Below are 19705 nucleotides of genomic sequence, written 5' to 3' on the forward strand. Positions count from 1 at the left end.
CCCTTCCGTCACGATGTTCACCCCCACCCCCCACCCCAAGCCTTCCCAGCTCCCTAATGCCGCCTATCCCCCCCGCCTCCGCCCTCCCCTGGCCGCACAGAGGAGCCCATTGTCGGAGCCAGAAGGCTCGAGGCCGAAGGAGATGGGAGGGAAAGAGGGCGGGCAAGCCCCTGGAGGGTGGAAGGAATCCCCTGATTTCCCTGCCCTCAGCTCCACCAGAGTCGGCAGGGGCCTGGGGGTCTTTTCCGAGCTCCAGGTGCTGCCGAAGTCTGGCAACCACGGGGAGTACAGGTTCCCGGGCAAGTTACAGACGGGAGGCGCCGGCCGCCAAAGGACCCCAGTCCTAGGCTAGGTACCCCAGAAAATTCACGCACGCCCCACCCTCTGGAGTGTCCCTTGCGGAAGCTAAACTGATCCCGCAGGGAGCGAGGCGGCGGCGGCAAAAGAGGGGCATCCTCGGCAAGGCGGGCGTCCGAGGGCCAGGGTCGGGGCTGCCCACTGGAGGGCGGGGCGGAGGAGGAAGCGCGTTGCGGGAGAGGGAGGCAGATCTGCTGGGGCGTCGGGGAAGCCGCGGAGAAGCTCCGCGCGGGAGAAGGAGTCCCGGCAGGGGGTCCGGCGCGGAGGCGGAGGCGGGCACTGAAAGGCGGGGCGGGGAGGGGCGGCCGTCTCGGCCCTCCCTGGCGGGGCCCCGCGGCCTGGGAGCCCGGGCGGGCCGATCCGCCACCGCGGCCGGAGCTGTCCCCCAGCCAGACCCGGCGAGACGCGAGCGGCGGGAGGGAGGCGGCGGCGCGCCCGGCCCCGCCCGCCCGAGCGTCGGACGCGGCCCCGCGCCGAGCCATGGTGAGTCCGGCGTCGCAGCCCCGGTGTCCCCCTCTGCCTTAGCGCAGCCCGCTCGGGGCCGCCAGCCCCCAGCCCAGTGCCTCCAGCGCCTGCCTTGGTCTGTCCAGCGCTTCTGGGACTCTCCTCCCGCCCATCCCCCCCTTCTTTTCTTTGGTCTGTCTGCCCCACTGTCTGGCTCTGTCCCCACCGGGTATTGCTCTCACTCTCTTTCTTCCCTTCTTCTCCGCCCCCTCCCCCATCCTCCCTTTGGTCGCTCCCCCAGTCCACACGCTTCCCTCCGCCCTCCTCTGTCCCGACCTGTGCCTTCCTTTGCAGGATCTTCCCTCCCCCTCCGGGTCCCAGCTCCTTACCCGCGGGAGACCCCTGCGGGTTGGTGCTGCAGTGGCCCTGGAAGGGGCCCGGCCTCGGGTCATGAGAACTGACCTGCCTGGAACCACCATTTTCCATCCCAGTCCCCAGCCCGGTGAGCTGGGCCCACCCATCCGGCCCTGGGGGACCGGCCACAGCTGTGGCTGGGCTGGGGCCAGGGACGTGGCCAAAGAGGGAAATTCCCGTGGAGAAAGACGGGTTGCTTCAAGATAGTGGACAGAGTGGGGAGGGGGCGTGACGCTGCCAGAGCAGACAAGAGATGGGGGGGTCTGGGGAGAGTGCCCCAGGGCTCTCGCTGCAGGGAACAGAAGCACTGTCTTAGAGTCCTCAGCTGCAGAGGGGAGGGAGCACTAGCGGGAGCTCCCCGCAGGAGGTAGGAGACTCTGGCAGCAGCAACTTAGGACACAGGAAGCAGGGTGGCACTATTAAGGGGGAGCCCCTACCAACAGGAGTGGACACTATTCTGGGAACTTTCACTCCAGAAGTTCTCTCTGAAGAATCATTCCAAGTAGTGAGCACTGCCAGAGAGAGCGCCCACTCCACTGCAGGGGGGTGGGAGGTACAAGGCTAAAGGGGCGCTCACTGCAAGAGTGGAGGAGGGGGGAGGCCCTGCCAGGGGGCGCTCACTGCAAGGAGGTGGGGGGAGGAGCACTACCGGGGCTGCTTCTCTACAGAAGGAAGGGCACCCCCTGGCAGGGAGGCTGGAGCAAGAAAAAAGAGGAACTGGGCCAGGGAGAGCTGACTCAGTCTCTCTGGTCTCCTTTTTGGTCCTGGCCGACTGGAGGCCCGGTCTCCGTGCTCCTGCTCGCCGCCTCCCACCCCAGACCCCTCCTCCCCTCCTGCCGCTGCAGTTTCCTGTGGCTGAGACTCTCGCTCAGCCATGAGCTCACCGCCCCTAATGGGTTGCAGCTGCCTCGCTGCTCCAGCTCTAGCTACCCCCTCCTGGCCTCCAATCGGACAGCCCACTTTGCCTCACCCCGCCACCCTCCACTCTCCCACCCTCCCACCTCCCCCCGCCCCTCTTTGCGCTAGCCGCTAGCCGGGTCCCCGGAACACTGGGGGGTCTGTCTGCTCGCCCACACACCTTGGGGCTGGGTCTCTGCGCTGACGCACTGAATGTCCGACTCCGGAGTGGCTGCCCTGGCTTCTCAGAGGGTCAGGACAGATGGGCAACTGGTAAAATACGCAGTTTTGTCTGCAGGGCAAAGACAAGACTGGGGGAGGGTGGTCATAAAGAACTAGATGAACACGGCAGTGAGCATCCCCTTGCCCACTTAGAGCAAACAAATCTGATACAAAGAACTTAAAAGCCATCTTGAAAGAGAAATTAGTCTGCAAAGGAATATAGCCTGAGGAGTGGTTGTTTAGGGTACACGTTGGAGAAAGATACCCATTGATTCACCTAGGGAGGCAAATTTAGAGAAAGCAGGGCTGAGTCTTTTGAGACAGTGGCTACAGGTGGAGTTGGTGGAGAGGTCCTACTGGAATCAGAAAGTACATAACATCGAAGCCTCCTCCCTTCCCCACATGTCCCTTTTGTGACTATTTCCTCTTTCAGCTGTACCCACCCCGTTCCTTGTAACCCAATCCCACATGTGGGGAAGTGGGTGATACCTTTAGAGCCACTCTGAGAGGGAAGAGGTTGCTAGAAAGACGTCACAGACAGCCCTTTAGTCCTCCTTCTTCCCACCCAATGACCATCTCTAGGAGATGATTGTTCATGGATGGTGGTACCTCCACTTGAGATGGAGCTCCCCAGATGGTAGACCCTGTGAGGAGGGGCTTATAGGATGGCTGTGTGAAAGCTCTCCACCCTTCAGAACTCTCTCAGCCATCACTGAATCTTCTGGTGGCCCAGAGGCCTGCCTCTCCCTGAGGAGTCCCTATGCAATCGTCCCAACTCAAGAACCAGGAATGGCCCTGAGATCAGAGACATTCACCAAAAATTCTCCCTGGCCCTCCAAAGCCAACGTCTCAGAGCTCCAGTGTGGAATACACCACTAGTCCTGTGCACTCTGACTGATCCAGTCCCACCGGGGCCATCCCAGGCTCATTCAGCCACCATTTCCTGAGTGTCCTCTCTGAGCACATAATGTGTATGAGGTGGCCCCTGGGAGTCACTCCCAGCCCCATACCAGGAGCCATGCTCTCCAGGGATCTGCAGCCCGTCTTATCTCTCCCAGGAGCCCGAGCCAGTGGAAGACTGTGTGCAGAGCACGCTGGCCGCCCTGTATCCGCCCTTCGAGGCAACGGCCCCCACATTGTTGGGCCAGGTGTTCCAGGTGGTGGAGAGGACTTATCGGGAGGACGCGCTGAGGTACACGCTGGACTTCCTGGTGCCCGCCAAGCACCTGCTTGCCAAGGTCCAGCAGGAAGCCTGTGTGAGTGGCCCCTAAGACCCACTGTCTTGCCTCAGAGACTAGCCAGACTAATTTCCATCTACGCCAGCTCCCAACACTGATGGCCCCCAGAGGCACAGGCCACTCAGATACTAACGCACACAGACACTCATCTTCCCCACATATTGACCCCTAAAAAAAATATCAACTCCCACGGTCCCATCAGACCCAATTCCAGACATTTCCCCCCTCATATGGATTTCTCAAGATACTAACTCCCCCAAACAGGACTCAACAGAGATCCTTCACTTCTGCCGATATAAAGACTCCTAAGACTCCTAAGAGTCTCTGATCCCTCCAAGACAATGGCATCTGCTGACCATACCATATGTAATGACTCAGTTGTTACCCTCCCACGCATGGAACTCGTTTGCTAGAGAAGCTTCCTACTAGCAGAAAACTGAACAGTCCCAATCCTTTCCTCTGCTCCATGACCATCCCTCCAGCTCCCCTGGGATTGTGACCTATCAGGCCAAAGGCCAGCCCTGCCTAGGGTGGTCCCATTCTAACTGCCTTCTCCTGCTGGCTTCATCAGCGGGGGCCTGAGCGCAGTCCCACCTCTCTCCCCAGGCCCAGTACAGCGGTTTCCTCTTCTTCCATGAGGGCTGGCCCCTCTGCCTGCACGAGCAGGTGGTGGTGCAGCTTGCAGCCCTGCCCTGGCAGCTGCTACGTCCAGGAGACTTCTACCTGCAAGTGGTGCCCTCAGCAGCCCAAGCACCCCGCCTGGCACTCAAGTGCCTGGCCCCAGGGGGCGGGCGGGTACAGGAGTTGCCTGTGCCCAATGAGGCCTGTGCCTACCTATTCACACCTGAGTGGCTACAAGGCATCAATAAGGACCGGCCAACAGGTCGCCTCAGTACTTGCCTACTATCTGCGCCCTCTGGCATTCAGCGGCTGCCCTGGGCAGAGCTCATCTGCCCACGATTTGTGCACAAAGGAGGCCTCATGGTTGGACATCGGCCAAGCACACTGCCCCCTGAGCTGCCCTCTGGACCCCCAGGGCTCCCCAGCCCTCCACTCCCTGAGGAGGCCCTGGGCACCCGGAGTCCTGGGGATGGGCACAATGCCCCCGCTGAAGGACCCGAGGGCGAGTACGTGGAGCTGCTGGAAGTGACACTGCCTGCGAGGGGGAGCCCCACAGATGCTGAGGGCTCCTCGGGCCTCTCCAGGACCCGGACGGTACCCACCCGAAAGGGTGCTGGAGGAAAGGGCCGGCACAGGAGACACCGGGCCTGGATGCACCAGAAGGGTCTGGGGGCCCGGGACCAGGATGGGGCACGCCCACCTGGTGAGGGAAGCAGCACTGGAGCCTCCCCCGGGTCTCCCTCTGGAGCTGAGGCTCTCCCAGAAGCGACAGCCCTAGAGGTATCTGAGTCTCCAGCAGAGACATTGGGGGAATCCTCTGAATCTTGCCCCCTGAGGCCAGGGGAGGTTGGGGGAGGAGCAGGCCAGGGGGCTGAAGGACCACCCGGCACCCCTCGGAGAACAGGCAAAGGAAACAGGAGAAAGAAACGCGCTGCAGGCAGAGGGGCTCTTAGCCGAGGAGGGGACAGTGCTCCACTGAGCCCTGGGGACAAGGAAGAGTCCAGCCATCAGGAAGTCCATGTCAGTCTGCCCCCGCCCAATGAGCAGGAGCTTCCAGGGTGCAGCCCGGTTGAGGAGGAGCACAAAGGCTCAGAGAAGCCAGAGTCTGAGCTGAAAGAGGAGCTCGGACCAGCAGACAAAAAAGAGTCTCGGCCCCCAGAAGCCTGTGGACCTATAGAAGAGACGGCCAGAAAGAAGGAGCAGGAGGGCCCCAGCCTAGTATGCATGGCAGGTGAGATGGCACCAGAGCCGGTAAGGCAAGGGTCAACATAGGTTGGGCCAAGGGAGGGGGCTAGAGGAGGAGCTGGGAACCTGACAGCCAGAACCTTCCCCACCTCGGGCCCAACAGCTCTGCTTGTGTCTGTGCAGGACCCACAGGTCCAGAAGGGCTTCCATCTGACCCACCAACACCACCCTTGGAGGCTGTGCAGGAAATGAAAGGGGACAGTGTCCCAGAAGAAACCTCTCCAGTCTCCATCTCTGATGACCCGGATGTAGCTTGGGACTTGATGGCATCTGGATTCCTTGTCCTGACTGGTCAGTGGGCATCAGTGTTAGGAGGGAAAGAGAAGCAACCAGGGTGGGCTGTTGAGGGAGGCAGGGTGGATGGGAGGCAGCCAAGGCCTGCCCCCAGCCAGGACAGCCTGTCCATTTTGTGTCCTCAGGAGGGATGGACCAGAGTGGGCGAGCTCTGCTGACCATTACCCCACCATGCCCTCCTGAAGAACCCCCACCCTCTCAAGACATGCTGAGCACTGCTCTTCATTACCTCCACTCATTGCTCAGGTAACCGAGGCCCAGCAGTGGCACCCTGGACATTAACCTCCCGGTCATGAGGACCCTGGCCCCCTTTCTTCTCAGAACACTGACTTCTTGACGTCTAGGATACCTAGTTCCTCACCCCTCACATTTTTAAGTCATTGACTGCTGACCTTGCTGACCTCTAACCTCCAGGGTATCTTCATCAATCCTCAAAGTCAACATTGCTGACTTTCAATACCCTAAGGCACTACCTAGATTATCGGGGTATTGATTTACTCACTCAACAACTATTTACTAAGCCCCAAGAACCTAGTAGGCATCATGCTATGGACTGAAATTGAATTCACACCCTTCTAGAGCATTGAAGTCCTAATTTTTCACACCATGATCCTATGATTTAGTAGCCATGTGAATACAGACTCCTGAATGCTAGATCACTGCCTCTTGGACACAAACTCACACTTTGGCCTTTTGCCCATTGCTTCCCAAAAGTACCAGGAACTAACTTCTCCTGAGAACTAGTAACAGTAAAGCCAGACCCCGGGCCACTATCCCCTCAGTACACACACAGGTGCATACACACTGCCTCCTTGGCTCTCCTGCCCCCACAGGCCTGATCTCCAGATATTGGGGCTGTCCATCCTGCTGGACCTTCGAAAGGCACCCCCACTGCCTCCAGCACTCATTCCTGTTCTAAGTCAACTTCAGGTAACCAACCACCCCTTGACACAGGTATTTCTCCTGACCATAACCCTTCCCCGGTGGCCTGGAATGGCACCCAGTTGCCCACAGTTTAGGGCTATTCTTCTTTGCCCTTAGGACTCAGGAGACCCTCCTCTCGTTCAGCGTCTGCTGCTTCTCACTCATGATGACCCTCTGACTGAATTCTATGGACTTCAGGTTTGAGCTCTTCACTCCCAGCTAGTCCCCCTTAATAGTGGAGAGAGAAGAGTCCCAGGCTGGTCCCTGAACCTCTGGGTGGCCAGGCCAGAATCCCCTGCCTTCACATGTCTACAGGGCGCTGAGTTGGTGTCAGAAAGTGATCTGAAAAGAGTGGCCAAGCCAGAGGAGCTGCCGTGGGACTTGGGAGGTCACAGGGAACCCTCGCCCAACTACTGGGTAGAGACACACCAGGTAAGCTTCACCACCCCTACCCAGGACACTGGGAGCCAGGAATGACCCAGCTCAGAAAATTCTGGGAGAGAGAGGGCAGATCTGAGACATGACCATGGGGTTGAGAAAAAGTGATTTCCTTTCCATTCAATTCAATAAGGTTGTTTTTTTTAATGTTTGTTTATTTTTGAGAGAGAGAGAGTATGTGAGCACAGAGGGGCAGAAAGAGAGGGGGAGACAGAGGATCCCAAGCAGGCTCTGTGCTGTCTGCACAGAGCCCGATTCACAGACTGTGAGATCATGACCTGAGCTGAAATCAAGAGTCGGACACTTACCAACTGAGCTACCCAGAGGCCCCTCAATTCAATAAGTATTTATGGCTCACAACCCATGATCAAAGTATTAAGCATGTACCATGGGCTACCGGGGACATGAGATGAGAGGAGTATGTTAAATGTTCTTTTTTTTTTTTTAATGTTTATTTATTTTTGAGAGGGAGAAGGGCAGAGAGAGAGGGAAACACAGAATCTGAAGCAGGCTCTAGGCTCTGAGCTGTCGGCATAGAGCCTGATGCGGGGCTCGAACCCATGAACCATGAGATCGTGACCTGAGCTGAAGTCGGATGTTTAACTGAATGAGCCAGTCAGACACCCCTGTTAAACAGGTTCTTAATGTGATATCAAGCAGCATATGATTTTTGATGGGACATAAGTAAGAAGCTATTGGAGAAGAGTGTAAGGTAGTTTTACTGGGGTTCTGGAACGAGCTGACAGTCATGAAGTCTGGTTCTAGTTCCATGTGACCTAGGACAAATTACTGTACCCCACTTCCAGAGATGGTACCCTTTCTGCACTTATTCCCTGCACCAACATCCAGGCCTCAGGGTCTTCAACCAAAAAATAGAGCAATTGTGATATAATCTCTGATTCTGTGAATCTAAGTGCTGTGAATATTCAAGAAAAGACAGGTGAACATGATCTGAGCTAAGTATGAAAGAGGGTTTGTAACATGGTCTCTAAACTATGTATCAAAGGGGATGTCAGTCTGAACAGGCAGAAAGGAGCATTTTATAGGGTGAACACCTAGCACACAGAGGAAAAGGAGACTTACATTTACTACGCTGTATGCTGTACCAGTCCCATGCTAAGTGCTTACTTGGCATCATCTCTTTAAACCTTGCAAAATCGTGTGTGTCGTGTCCTCACTTTACAGTTGAGGAAACTGAGGTTCAGGGAGGTTTCTGGACCTGCTTAATGTCATACAGTTAGTAAACAACAAAGTCAGAAACTAACTGAGCATTGTCTCCGTAAGAGTCTCTGGGACTGCCCCACCTCCATCCCTGTGTGTGTGTTTCAGGAAGTGGCAAGGCTGTGCCTCCTGTGTCAAGGTGTGCTGTGCTCTGTGCGGCAAGCCATTGAGGAGCTGGAGGGAGCCGCAGAGCCAGAAGGAGAGGTAGGAAACGAGATGGGACAAAAGGGTTGGGATGTGGGCTCTCTAGTGGAACGCCAACATTCAACTGCTCCTTGCCCCCAGGAGGCTGTAGGAATGCTTGAGCCCCTACAGAAGGTGCTGGCAGATCCCCGACTGACGGAGCTGCAGAGGGATGGGGGAGCCATCCTGATGAGGCTGCGCTCCACCCATAGCAGCAAGTATGAGGGGGGTAGGAGGGGGCGGGCGGGTGGACATGGGGGTGTGGAGACACAGCAGAGAGCTGTCAATAAACCTTAGCTGCCAGATAATTTTTACTGAGCAGGTATCTGGACAGGAGAGTATGCATTTCCACTTATTATAATTTTCACATAACATCCCTAGGTGCTAGTTATGATTACAGACGGATTTGGAGGATGACAAATGTTAAATGCCTTGGCCAAGATTAGTCAGTAATTCAGTCAGGATTCAAATCCAGGCCTGTACTCTGACCCACGATGCTGTGCTACATTTCATACTAAGATGCAAGGATGGAATGGGGTGGGGGCAGGGAAGGGTTGATAAGGGCAATAGTTCATTCTGCCCCTCTCCCCAGGCTGGAGGGCCCTGGCCCCGCTACACTGTACCAGGAGGTGGATGAAGCCATTCACCAGCTCGTGCGCCTCTCCAACCTGCATGTACAAGAGCAGGAGCGGAGGCAGCGTCTACACCGACTCCAGCAGGTGGGCCTGGACCCCCAGACCTCTCTTACTTGGCCCGGGAGCCTGGCCTCCAGCACTCCCTTTTCTGCTGACATTTATGGTTGATAGTGTTCTCCTAACCTCCTTCTTCTCACCCCACCCTGGAGGATGGTCTGGTCAGTGTGAGATTCAACAAAGGAGAGATAGCATCTAAGGACCAGCAAAGAAGAGAAGCCAGATCTCCCCCGCCCCACTGCCGATCTTTGATCAAGAATCCTTAGAGACTGTGAGATGCTTGGGTGCCCTAGGGGATTCTGGGAAGAGCTGATTGACTCTAGCGTGCCTATTAGCTTAAAATAATAAATGTCTCTTGGTACCAGCTCTTTAACTACACTTCTACCCAAGCTCCCTCAACTCTTTATACAATGTCTTCCCCAAACCTGAGGCTGGTAAGGTCCCAGCTTCCTCCACCTTGGAAGGAGAGGGCAATGGAAGATGCTAAGGCCTCTTATGTGGGGAAGATTCAGGGATAAGGCTGGCTTTTCTGAACATTCATTATTCTCCTGGGGTTAAGAGCCCCACAGGGATTATTCTAACATGTAGGGTATGGGGGTGGTTTGCAATCTGATTGTTCCCTCAGAGCTCCAGGCATGGTGAGTGAACACCTCATGGACCTGCATGTGGGCATCAGGGGAAGAGTCATCGCAGGGTCAATGTCAAAGTGGGGGACAGGGCTTTCTGTTTTCTGGGGTTTCCACATAGTGCCTTCCTCCATCCCAGTATCCAAAGGGTTGTGTCTCTTACTCTTTGTTTGTTTGCTTGCTTGTTAGCTGTTTTCCCCATTTCAAAACCGTTAGCATGCAGGATTTGGAGTCTCAAGTTCCCAGCTTGAGTTCTAGCTCTGTTAGGAATGAGATGTTGCACAGATCTTGAAGTGTCTCTGAGTTCTCAAGTCTGCATCTTTAGAATGGGGATGATAATGACACTGACCTCTCAAGGATGTTGGGATGACCACATGAATTCAACAAAGGACAGAGAAGTGTTTATGGTTGGGCTCTAATTATTAGGAACATTCTCAGACTTCTCCTCAGGCTGTCCTATGCCAGCTTCCAGCCTTTCTTCAGAAGAAAATATTACCATCCCTTTTTGGTTAAATATTCCAGAACTAATATGAGAGTCCTTAGATCGCCATAATAGGCAACTAGAGGTGGACACACGCACCCACATTCACACACACACACACGTGCGTGCACTGTCTTGTCTCTCCAAGCCAGGCCCCTGGGACCCCTGCCCACTTGTCGTTGGACTCAGTGAATGTGAAACTTCTCCCAGCCCCCTCCATTATCCAGAGAATCCTCATCCACCTCAGGCCCACACCAGCTTTATCTGTGTCACCTGCAGACAGAGCCCTGGAGCCCTCATCCTCCTCCCTCAGTGCTCCTTGCCAGCCCAGCTTCCCCTTCTTCTTGTGCTTTACAAATGATCTCTCACTAGACCTTTGTGGGAACTACTACCAACCAATGTTACCGTTCCCACACTACAGCTGATATGAAATGGTTTACCCAGGGGTCCATGGATTAGGGTGGTGGGGTTGGAGCTGGATCTCAGCTCTCCTTCCCACCACATGGCCTCCTTCTCCCTCACGGCCCTGCTGTGCTCCCTTGTCTGTCTCAGGTGCTACAGTGGCTCTCAGGCCCTGGGGAGGAGCAGCTAGCAAGCTTTGCTGTGCCTGGGGACTCCCTGTCTGCCCTGCAAGAGACAGAGCTACAGTTCCGGGCTTTCAGCACTGAGGTTCAGGTGAGAAGGGGGAGAGGGGCAGGTGAGGAGAAGCACGCGGGGAAGGAGGGGCAGACTGACTAGGCCTGAGGATGGGGTCTGAGTTCAGCCTTCCTTCTTCAGGAGCGCCTGGCCCAGGCCCGGGAGGCCTTGGCCCTGGAGGAGGACACCACCTCCCAGAAGGTTCTGGATGTCTTTGAACAGCGGCTGGAGCAGGTTGAGAGTGGCCTCCATCGGGCCCTGCGGCTACAGCGCTTCTTCCAGCAGGTGTGTGCAGATCCTCTTCTGGGCCCACCATTGCCTGCCTTCTGCATGGAGAAGCTGATCAGGTAGTAGCTAAAAGCAGGGACTCAGGAGACCATCTCCTTTGATTCTTGGCTCTGCCACTTACTTGCTGAGTGACCTGGGACAAGTTTCTAAACTTGAGCATGCCTCCATAGGCACCCACCTCACAGGGCTGCTGTGAGGACGACATAGGTAATATATAAAAGCACTTAGTACAGAGCCTGCCACTGATAAACACGGGGTAAGTATTGGCTCTTCTCACCTCCAGGCCCCTCTGTCTCTGTACCAGCTTGGAGTGACATGGTTAGGCAGTGGTGCTGGGATAGTGAAGGGAGTGCTCTCAGAGGACTAAGAGGGTGATGGGCACTGGGAAGCCAGCGGCAAAAGAGGACAGGAGCTGTCATTGGGCAGCATGTGTGAGTGGCACAGAACCTCATTCTTTCTTTCCCCATTCCCAACCACCCGCTTTGGCCTGGCAGGCACATGAATGGGTGAATGAAGGTTCTGCTCGGCTGGCAGGAGCGGGACCGGGTCGGGAGGCAGTGCTAGCAGCCCTGGCCCTGCGGCGGGCCCCGGAGCCGAGCGCCGGCACCTTCCAGGAGATGCGGGCCCTGGCCTTGGACCTGGGCAGCCCTGCAGCCCTGCGAGAATGGGGCCGCTGCCGGGCCCGCTGCCAAGAGCTGGAGAGGAGGATTCAGCAACACCTGGGAGAGGAGGCGAGTCCACAGGGCCACCGGCGACGACGGGCAGACAGCACCAGCAGCGGAGGGGCCTCCCGGGGCCCCCACAGCCCCTCGCCCAGCCTTAGCTCCCTGCTGCTCCCCAGCAGCCCTGGGCCACGTGCAGCCCCATCCCATTGCTCCCTGGCGCCCTGTGGGGAGGACTGTGAAGAGGAGGGCCCTGACTTGGCTCCAGAGGCAGAGGGCAGGCCTCCAAGGACCGTGCTGATCCGAGGCCTGGAAGTCACCAGTACTGAGGTGGTCGACAGGACGTGCTCACCCCGGGAACATGTGCTGCTGGGCCGAGCTGGAGGTCCGGACGGGCCCTGGGGAGTAGGCACCCCCCGGATGGAGCGCAAGCGAAGCATCAGGTGAGAGCCCAGGCCAATCAGTGCCCAAGAGGCAGGCCCAATGGCCCAGCAGGAAAAGACTGCGAAGTTGTTGGAGGTGGTGACTCCCTCCCGTGCCCCCACCTCCTCTGACACTACTTCCTGTTGCTCCTGCAGCTCCCAGCAGCGTCTGGTGTCTGAGCTGATTGCCTGTGAGCAAGAGTACGTGGCCACCTTGAGTGAGCCAGTGCCACCTGGGCCTGAGCTGACTCCTGAACTGAGGGGCACCTGGGCTGCCGCTCTGAGTACGCGGGAGAGGCTTCGCAGCTTCCACCGGACACATTTCCTACGGGAGCTTCAGGGCTGCGCCACCCACCCCCTGCGCATTGGGGCCTGCTTTCTTCGCCACGTGAGTGACCCCTCAAACTTCTTCCAGGTCCTCTCCCTTCTCATGCTTCAGCCCCATCCACTTGTCCCTCCTTCTCAGTATCCATTCCCCGCCACCTCCCAAAGTATGTGGTCCGAGACTCTGGGGCCCAGTCTTGTTCTCTAGGCCCCTCTGGATCTCCTTAGCCTGTGTCCCTGTCCTCAAGTGCAGCCTGGCCTTCACTCACTACATGGAAGCCGGTCGTTTCCTAGGCAGACCCAGTGGCCCATCTCTCCTCTGCGTTGTAGTGAGGATGGGGAGGAGGAAAAGGAGAGGCTTGTCTCTCACCAGATAATGGCTTGTCTCTTCCCTTCTGGCACAGGGGGACCAGTTCAGCCTTTATGCCCAGTATGTGAAGCACCGACACAAACTGGAGAATGGTTTGGCTGCACTTGGCCCCCCAACCAAGGTAACCTTTGCTCCAACCCTCATGAGAAGGAGAGGGGTCAAGAGTACCCAAAACATGCCACCCTCAAAGTCTCTCAGGGAAAGAAAGCTTTCCTGGATGTGCCCAGGAACATCACCTACTAATAAGCTCCCAGAATTGCTGAGGGTGGGACAAACACTGGCCTGGGAGCCAAGTGAGCATGCATTTTTATCCTGAGGGACTTTGGGCAAGACTCTTGATTTCCTCTGGGTCTCTGTTTCTGCATCTGGTCAATGGGTGCAATATACACTCTGTCTAACTCACAGAGTGCTCTGAGGATCAAAAGACTTTACATCAAAAGATACGAAAGTGATGTTAAAGTTAAAAGCCAGAGACTGTAAGGGATAATTTGTGTTCCTCTTTCATTCTCCTTCAAGATAGAGGATGATTGACTCTCCTGCAGGCCCCCTACCTGCTTTCTTCCTGGGGAAAGTTTTCATCTTACCTTTGGCTGTATCTGGGCTTCATCTACCCCTGAAAGCCTGGACTACCATCCACCTTCCCTACAGAACTCAGCCCCCACCAGCTCCAGCCCCCACCCTCCTCATCCCTGTCTGTCTCCTCCCCAACTAGGGCTCCACAGAGAGTGGCCCTTACCTGCCCCGCGCCCTGCAGCAGCCCCTGGAGCAGCTTGCTCGGTATGGGCGGCTCCTGGAGGAGCTCCTAAGGGAAGCTGGGCCTGAACTGAGTTCTGAGCGCCAGGCTCTTGGGGCTGCCGTGCAGCTGCTCCGGGAACAGGAGACCCGTGGCAGAGACTTGCTGGCCGTGGAGGCAGTGCGTGGCTGCGAGGTAAGGCCGTGGCTCATCACTCCAGTTCAAACGGTCTAGCCTTGTGGCCTTAGATGCAGTGTGGCTGGTGACAAGAGAACTAGACTCAAGGTCAGAGGGCCCAGGTTCTAATTCCTAATCAGCTAGATGGCCTTGGTCAAGTCACTGAAATTCACTGGGCCTCAGTGTCCTCATCTATAAATAAAGAAGCTATGTCCTGCCTGACATCCCATGTGCTTTCCTGTTCCATTCCCAATTCTTCTCTTTCCTTATCTACTCTGTTCTTCCTCAACACCCAATACATACCTTATTCTCCCCTACCTAGTTTCTTTCTAGCCCAGAAGTTCCAGAATAGGTAGGGAACCTGCCTCCTATAGGATAGACCTCTTTCCCCTTCAATTCTTTGCTGATTCTCTTCCTGGGTCAGAATGGTGCTTTATCCCCAACGTTCAAAGATTTCCCCACTATAACCCTGTAACCACACTATGGGAGGGGGAGCCTATAACCCTACTATACAGCGTACCTTCTGTCTTGAAAGGCAGGGCTATGTTACTAGGTCAGGTGCACTGTGCATGGTGACCATGGATGGATTCTAGGTCAAGGCCCTCACTGATTTCCTAACTCAGCCTGAGAACCAGTACATTAGGCCCCTTGCCCTATAAATCTCATTTTTACTCCCCACAAAATATACTCAAAGGGCTCCAGGGCCAATTATCTTTCCTTTTCCTTTCCCCAGACAGATCTGAAGGAGCAGGGACAGCTCCTGCACCGGGACCCCTTCACTGTCATCTGTGGTCGAAAGAAGTGCCTTCGCCATGTCTTTCTCTTTGAGCATCTCCTCCTGTTCAGCAAGCTCAAGGGCGCTGAGGGGGGGTCAGAGACCTTTGTTTACAAGCAGGCCTTTAAGGTACAATGCTGGAAAGGGGAGATTTGGAGAGGGACGGGACAAGAAGCCATGCTCTTCTTGAGAACTCAAGATGTTTTGGACATTCAACCCCAACTGAGGTTCAGAATCTGCATCATCTAAAACAGGCTTTGACCTTAATCAACCATCAGGTTAAGGTGTTGGGGGAGTGATAGAAACTCCTGTTACTGTCATTGGGGTTTTCCTTATCATTCATGTGGGACACTCATGAGGCATTCCAACCCAGAATGGAGGAGGACCTTTCCATTAAGAATATATGTTTTCTGAGTTAGGGGTGGTCCCTGGGGGTCAGGAGAGAGGACTCTATTATCTATCTATCTATCTATCTATCTATCTAATCTTGAGTTGATGGAACGAGTAGAACTGAACCCAAGATGAGGGAGGCCTTGCTTCAGGAAACAGCTTTGGTATTCAGATAAACATCAGTAGAGACCTCTAATCCTAGGGGCACCTGGCTGGCTCAGTCAATAGAGCATACACCTCTTGATCTTGGGGTTGTGAGTTCAAGCACCACGTTGGGTGTAGAGATTACTTAAAAATAAAATCTCTAGGGGATGTCTGGATGGCTGAGTCAGTTAAGCACCTGACTCTTGTTTTCGGTTCAGGTCACAATCTCACAGTTTGAGGGATGGAGCCCCACGTTAGGCTCTGTGCTGACAACGTGAAGCCTACTTAAGACTCCCCTCCCCCACACATGCACGTTCTCTCTCTCTCCCTCCCTCTCTCTCAAAATAAATATTTAAAATAAAATAAAATAAAATAAAATAAAATAAAATAAAAGAGACCTAGAGGCCTAGGTCAGGCAGTGCGGCATGATTCTAAGGGTTTCTAAACTTTCCTCCCCTACGTTCGTTCCAGCTCTTTAGGGGTGAGTACAGTATAGGGAAAAAAGCCTAGGTTCGGAATAATGTAGACATGGGTTTGAACCCTCTTTCTCTGCTAAGCTGTGATAAACCCTTGGGCAAGCTGCTTCCTGTCTCTGGGCATTCCCCGTCTGTAAATTATGGTTGTTAGGAAGCCTACATGTAGAGCACTTGGCATATGGTAGGTGTTGAGCAAACATTTACTGAACATCCACCAGATGCCAAGCTAAGTGTAGTGCTTTTCCATGTGGTACCATCTAGCCAGGATTCACTCTGTCTTCACCCACTCTCCTCCGCTCTTTCTCAGACTGCTGACATGGGGCTAACAGAAAACATCGGTGACAGCGGCCTCTGCTTTGAGTTGTGGTTTCGGCGGCGGCGTGCACGAGAGGCATACACTCTGCAGGCAGCCTCACCAGAGATCAAACTCAAGTGGACCAGTTCTATTGCCCAGCTGCTGTGGAGACAAGCAGCCCACAACAAGGGTACCGGGCAGGGCCAGGGGAGGGTGTGCTTGGGGTCAAGGTTATGGCAGGTTAGCCAGAGCATGTGGAGACCACTTGGGAAACAGGGTGTGGGATGGAGAAAGAATGACTTCGGAGATGATTCAAGATCTGACTTGAGAGAGATTGCTGACATAGAAATTAGTGTAAGGTGTACCAAAAGGAAAGAGGAAGCTACCAATTTCAGGAAAGCAAGAGCAGATGGCGGGGCAAAAGGGAATGAGGGACAGCTCACTGGACCTGGGGTCCAGAATGTACTTGCTGGGTGACCTAGACCAGTACGTGTGTTTCTTTTTGGGGTTTTTGGCTGGATTTTTGTTTATAATTCTCTGAACCTCATTCCACTCATCTGAAAAATGGAAAGTAACAGCTACATTTTAGTGTGATAAGCCCGATTAAATAAGGTGATATATATGGATACACTTGGTAAACTATAAATGTATGTAAAAATGAGGGGTTTGCTCTTAATGTCCACAATAAAGGGCAGAAGGTGAGTATTAGAAGGTGGGTGGCTGGAATGCCAAATAGGCAGAATGCAACAAATAAGATACAAGAGACGGATGTCTGAGGAGGAAGTCTAGGACCACCATCACCATCCGTGTAGTAACAGTCGACAGCAAGAGTAATAGGAGATACCAGATGAATGAGAATTGGCAAGGAGCAAAAGAAGTGTCTCCCATTCCAGTGCTAGGGCTTGGAGCGAAGAGGGGCTGAAGGAGGTTGGTAACAGGGTCTCTGTTCCCTAGAGCTCCGAGTGCAGCAGATGGTCTCCATGGGCATTGGGAATAAACCCTTCCTGGACATCAAAGCCCTTGGGGAGCGGACGCTGAGTGCCTTGCTCACTGGAAGAGGTGAGGGCCAGAGTGCTGGGGGGGGGGGGTGGCCCCCAGAAGTCAAGACCTTGTGAGTGAGGGCACAGTGGGGAGGCATGGTGGAAAAGTAAGGAAGGGTAATGAGTGGACATGTCCTCCCAGAAATTGTGGGACTGACTGGGAGGCCCTCTATGAGACTGAGGGTCACTTCAGAGAGCCGGGAGGGCTTTCCCACACCACCACCCCACCACCACCCCCCCTCTCTGCAGCCGCCCGCACCCGGGCTTCCGTGGCCGTGTCATCCTTTGAGCATGCCGGCCCTTCCCTTCCCGGCCTCTCACCGGGAGCCTGCTCCCTGCCTGCCCGCGTCGAGGAGGAGGCCTGGGATCTGGACGTCAAGCAAATTTCCCTGGGTGAGGCACCTCTCAAGGGGTGGCTCTCAACAGCTGGGTCATCGTGGTGATATTCAGGCTGCTTGCTGCTAAGCAATTCCTTTTTCTAGCCAAGTAGCCCAGTTGCCATGACAACTATGTACAGCTTCCCCATTGCTAAAAGAGCTTTCCATCTGGTTGCTAGGGTAATGCCTACAGCAGCCTGTTGCTAAGAAGCACTTCCTCTGTACCTCTCTCTCTAGCTCTCCTTGAGTTTCTATGGAAACTGCTCAGCTTCCTGTTGTACCCTCCTGGTTCACCACGGCAATCCTTATAGTTTCCTGTCGCTTCTTCCCTGGTTGCTCTAATGATGCTGCTGACAATTTCCTGCCTCTTGGTAGGGGGGTTCTCTTGCAAATGGATTGCTATGGTGACTCACAGCTTCCTGTTGCTATGGAGCTTTTTCTTCCCTGATGGAGCAGCTTGGTTGCTTAAGGTAATCTAGAGGGGTTCTATACCCTGCTCTCACCCTAGCTTCCCCTCCAGCCCCAGAAACACTTGACTCTTCTGGAGATGTGTCCCCAGGACCAAGAAACAGCCCCAGCCTGCAACCCCCCCACCCTGGGAGCAGCACTCCCACTCTGGCCAGTGGAGGGATCTTAGGGCTGTCCCGTCAGGTAAGTCCCTGCGTTAGGGCTGGGAATGGGGTGATCTCTTCAGCCACTTTCTGGGTGGGATATTCTGATCATTCAACCCACGGGGGCAGTGGGAACCAATGAGCCTGTGCACCCAGCAAGACCGCAGGTTGTATATATTGTCCAGTCTGCCTTCCTCCTCTCCCACAGGCTTGGCTGAGAGGCATCAAGGTTAGAAGTAAAAAGGAATCTTAAGTAAAGAGCATAGGGGGCACCTGGCTGGCTCAGTCAGTTAAAAGTCCGACTCTTGACTTCAGTTCAGGTCATGATCTCGTGGTTTGTGGGACTGAACCCCACATTGGGCTCTGTGCTGACAGCATGGAGCCTGCTTGGGATTCTCTCTCTGTCTCCCTCTGCCACTCCCCCACTCATGCTCTCTCTCAGGATAAATAAGTAAACTTGATAAAAAAAGTAAACTTAATTAAAAAAAAAAAAAGCATAGTGCAGGAGTGGATGGAAAGGGGGTAATGCCAACAGCATTTGGACTTGGATTAAATCAGCAAAATTCAGGAACTTTGAGGAGGAGGACAGAGAGGTGAATTGGCAGGCTTAGGAGATGGGGAGGAGTATAGAAAAGAGGATGTTTCCTTAGCCTTTAAGTTCACTGCACTTCCTCTCCTTGCAGAGTCATGCCCGAGCCCTGAGCGACCCCACTACACCTCTGTGACCTGGGTGAGTCCGTACCCCTTCACTACATCCAGCATGCCTTCCCTTTTGTGCATGCTGCCCTCCTCCCGGCTGCTTGGAAGTCAGCTTCTCCCCTCTCCCAACCTATCTCCCTCTTCTCTCCTGGCTTCTAGAGAAGACGGAGAACTTGGCTCCAGCCTCCCTCTCAGCACATTTTGGGCTGGGATGGCAGTGGGACATAGTGGAGGACTGGAAGGGCACTGAATGCTTCCTTTCCTCTGCTTCCTGGACAGAGAGGAGGTCCAAGGACCGGCGTGTTTCCCTGCTGCTATCTCTAGCGCTCTCCAGCCGAGTGCCTTCCTGCAGGAACCAGAGTGACCACACTTGCTTGCCTTCATACTCCGGAGGTGGAGTATGATCCCTCATCCAGTCCTGCCCCATCCTGGGCTGCTGCATACTCCCAGGACACGGCTCCATGTCAGCCTGAGTTCTCCCCTTCGTCCCATCCCACCCCGACTCTCCCTGAGAACACTCATCTCTGCCAGGTCAGCTGTTGTTCCTGGTGACTCCATTCTGGGGTGTCACAGGAAACAGAGCTATGCAAACCATTATAGGAGGGTGGGATGGGGAACTGCAAACTTTATACATGTAATTACTGTTATTATAATACTATTGTTATATTAAATGTATTTACTCACGCTTTGTCTCAGCAGAGCTAGAGCAGACCTCTGCGTTGAGGTGATACTGCTAACTTGAGCACTTCCCCTTCCCCAACCACTAACTAGAACACAGAAAATAAAACCAAGGCTTCAAAGTACCCAGTACTGGTACAGGCCCTGGGTGTAGGAGAATGTGCTTCTTCACAGTGGCGCCTAGAGGCTAGTTTCTCCTCTCTCACTGCACCTACTTCTTGAGGCTGAGCTGGTCACAGTCAAGCTGGGATCCAGCACAGTCCAGCAGTTCTCAAAATGAGGTACTTAGACCACAGTGCATCAGAATCTCC

The 19705-nt window shown here is 54.7% G+C and overlaps 1 protein-coding gene across 5 annotated transcripts; it reads left to right on the plus strand.

Annotated features, from left to right (window-relative positions):
• The first annotated feature begins 415 nt into the window (after positions 1-415).
• ARHGEF40 (Rho guanine nucleotide exchange factor 40) lies at positions 416-19400 on the plus strand. Of its 5 annotated transcripts, none has more exons than XM_027065356.2 (24): positions 416-840; positions 3393-3590; positions 4179-5424; positions 5562-5729; positions 5858-5978; positions 6566-6662; positions 6774-6854; positions 6972-7088; positions 8424-8519; positions 8601-8716; positions 9091-9217; positions 10850-10972; positions 11075-11218; positions 11716-12326; positions 12462-12693; positions 13034-13120; positions 13712-13927; positions 14643-14813; positions 16002-16179; positions 16944-17048; positions 17279-17422; positions 17915-18057; positions 18701-18747; positions 18996-19400. In XM_027065356.2, the coding sequence occupies exons 1-23, from the start codon at positions 838-840 to the stop codon at positions 18740-18742; spliced, it is 4566 nt and encodes a 1521-aa protein (XP_026921157.2). In that variant the 5' UTR covers positions 416-837; the 3' UTR covers positions 18743-18747; positions 18996-19400. The 5 variants fall into 5 exon arrangements, with proteins under 5 accessions (XP_026921157.2, XP_026921155.2, XP_053080224.1 ...); XM_027065354.2 differs by lacking the exon at positions 416-840 and adding an exon at positions 1815-2364 and having other exon boundaries at positions 18876-19400; XM_053224249.1 differs by lacking the exon at positions 416-840 and adding an exon at positions 1815-2364.
• Positions 19401-19705: the final 305 nt, after the last annotated feature.

Source organism: Acinonyx jubatus, chromosome B3 (assembly GCF_027475565.1).
Source record: "Acinonyx jubatus isolate Ajub_Pintada_27869175 chromosome B3, VMU_Ajub_asm_v1.0, whole genome shotgun sequence".
Classification (NCBI taxonomy): domain Eukaryota; kingdom Metazoa; phylum Chordata; class Mammalia; order Carnivora; family Felidae; genus Acinonyx; species Acinonyx jubatus.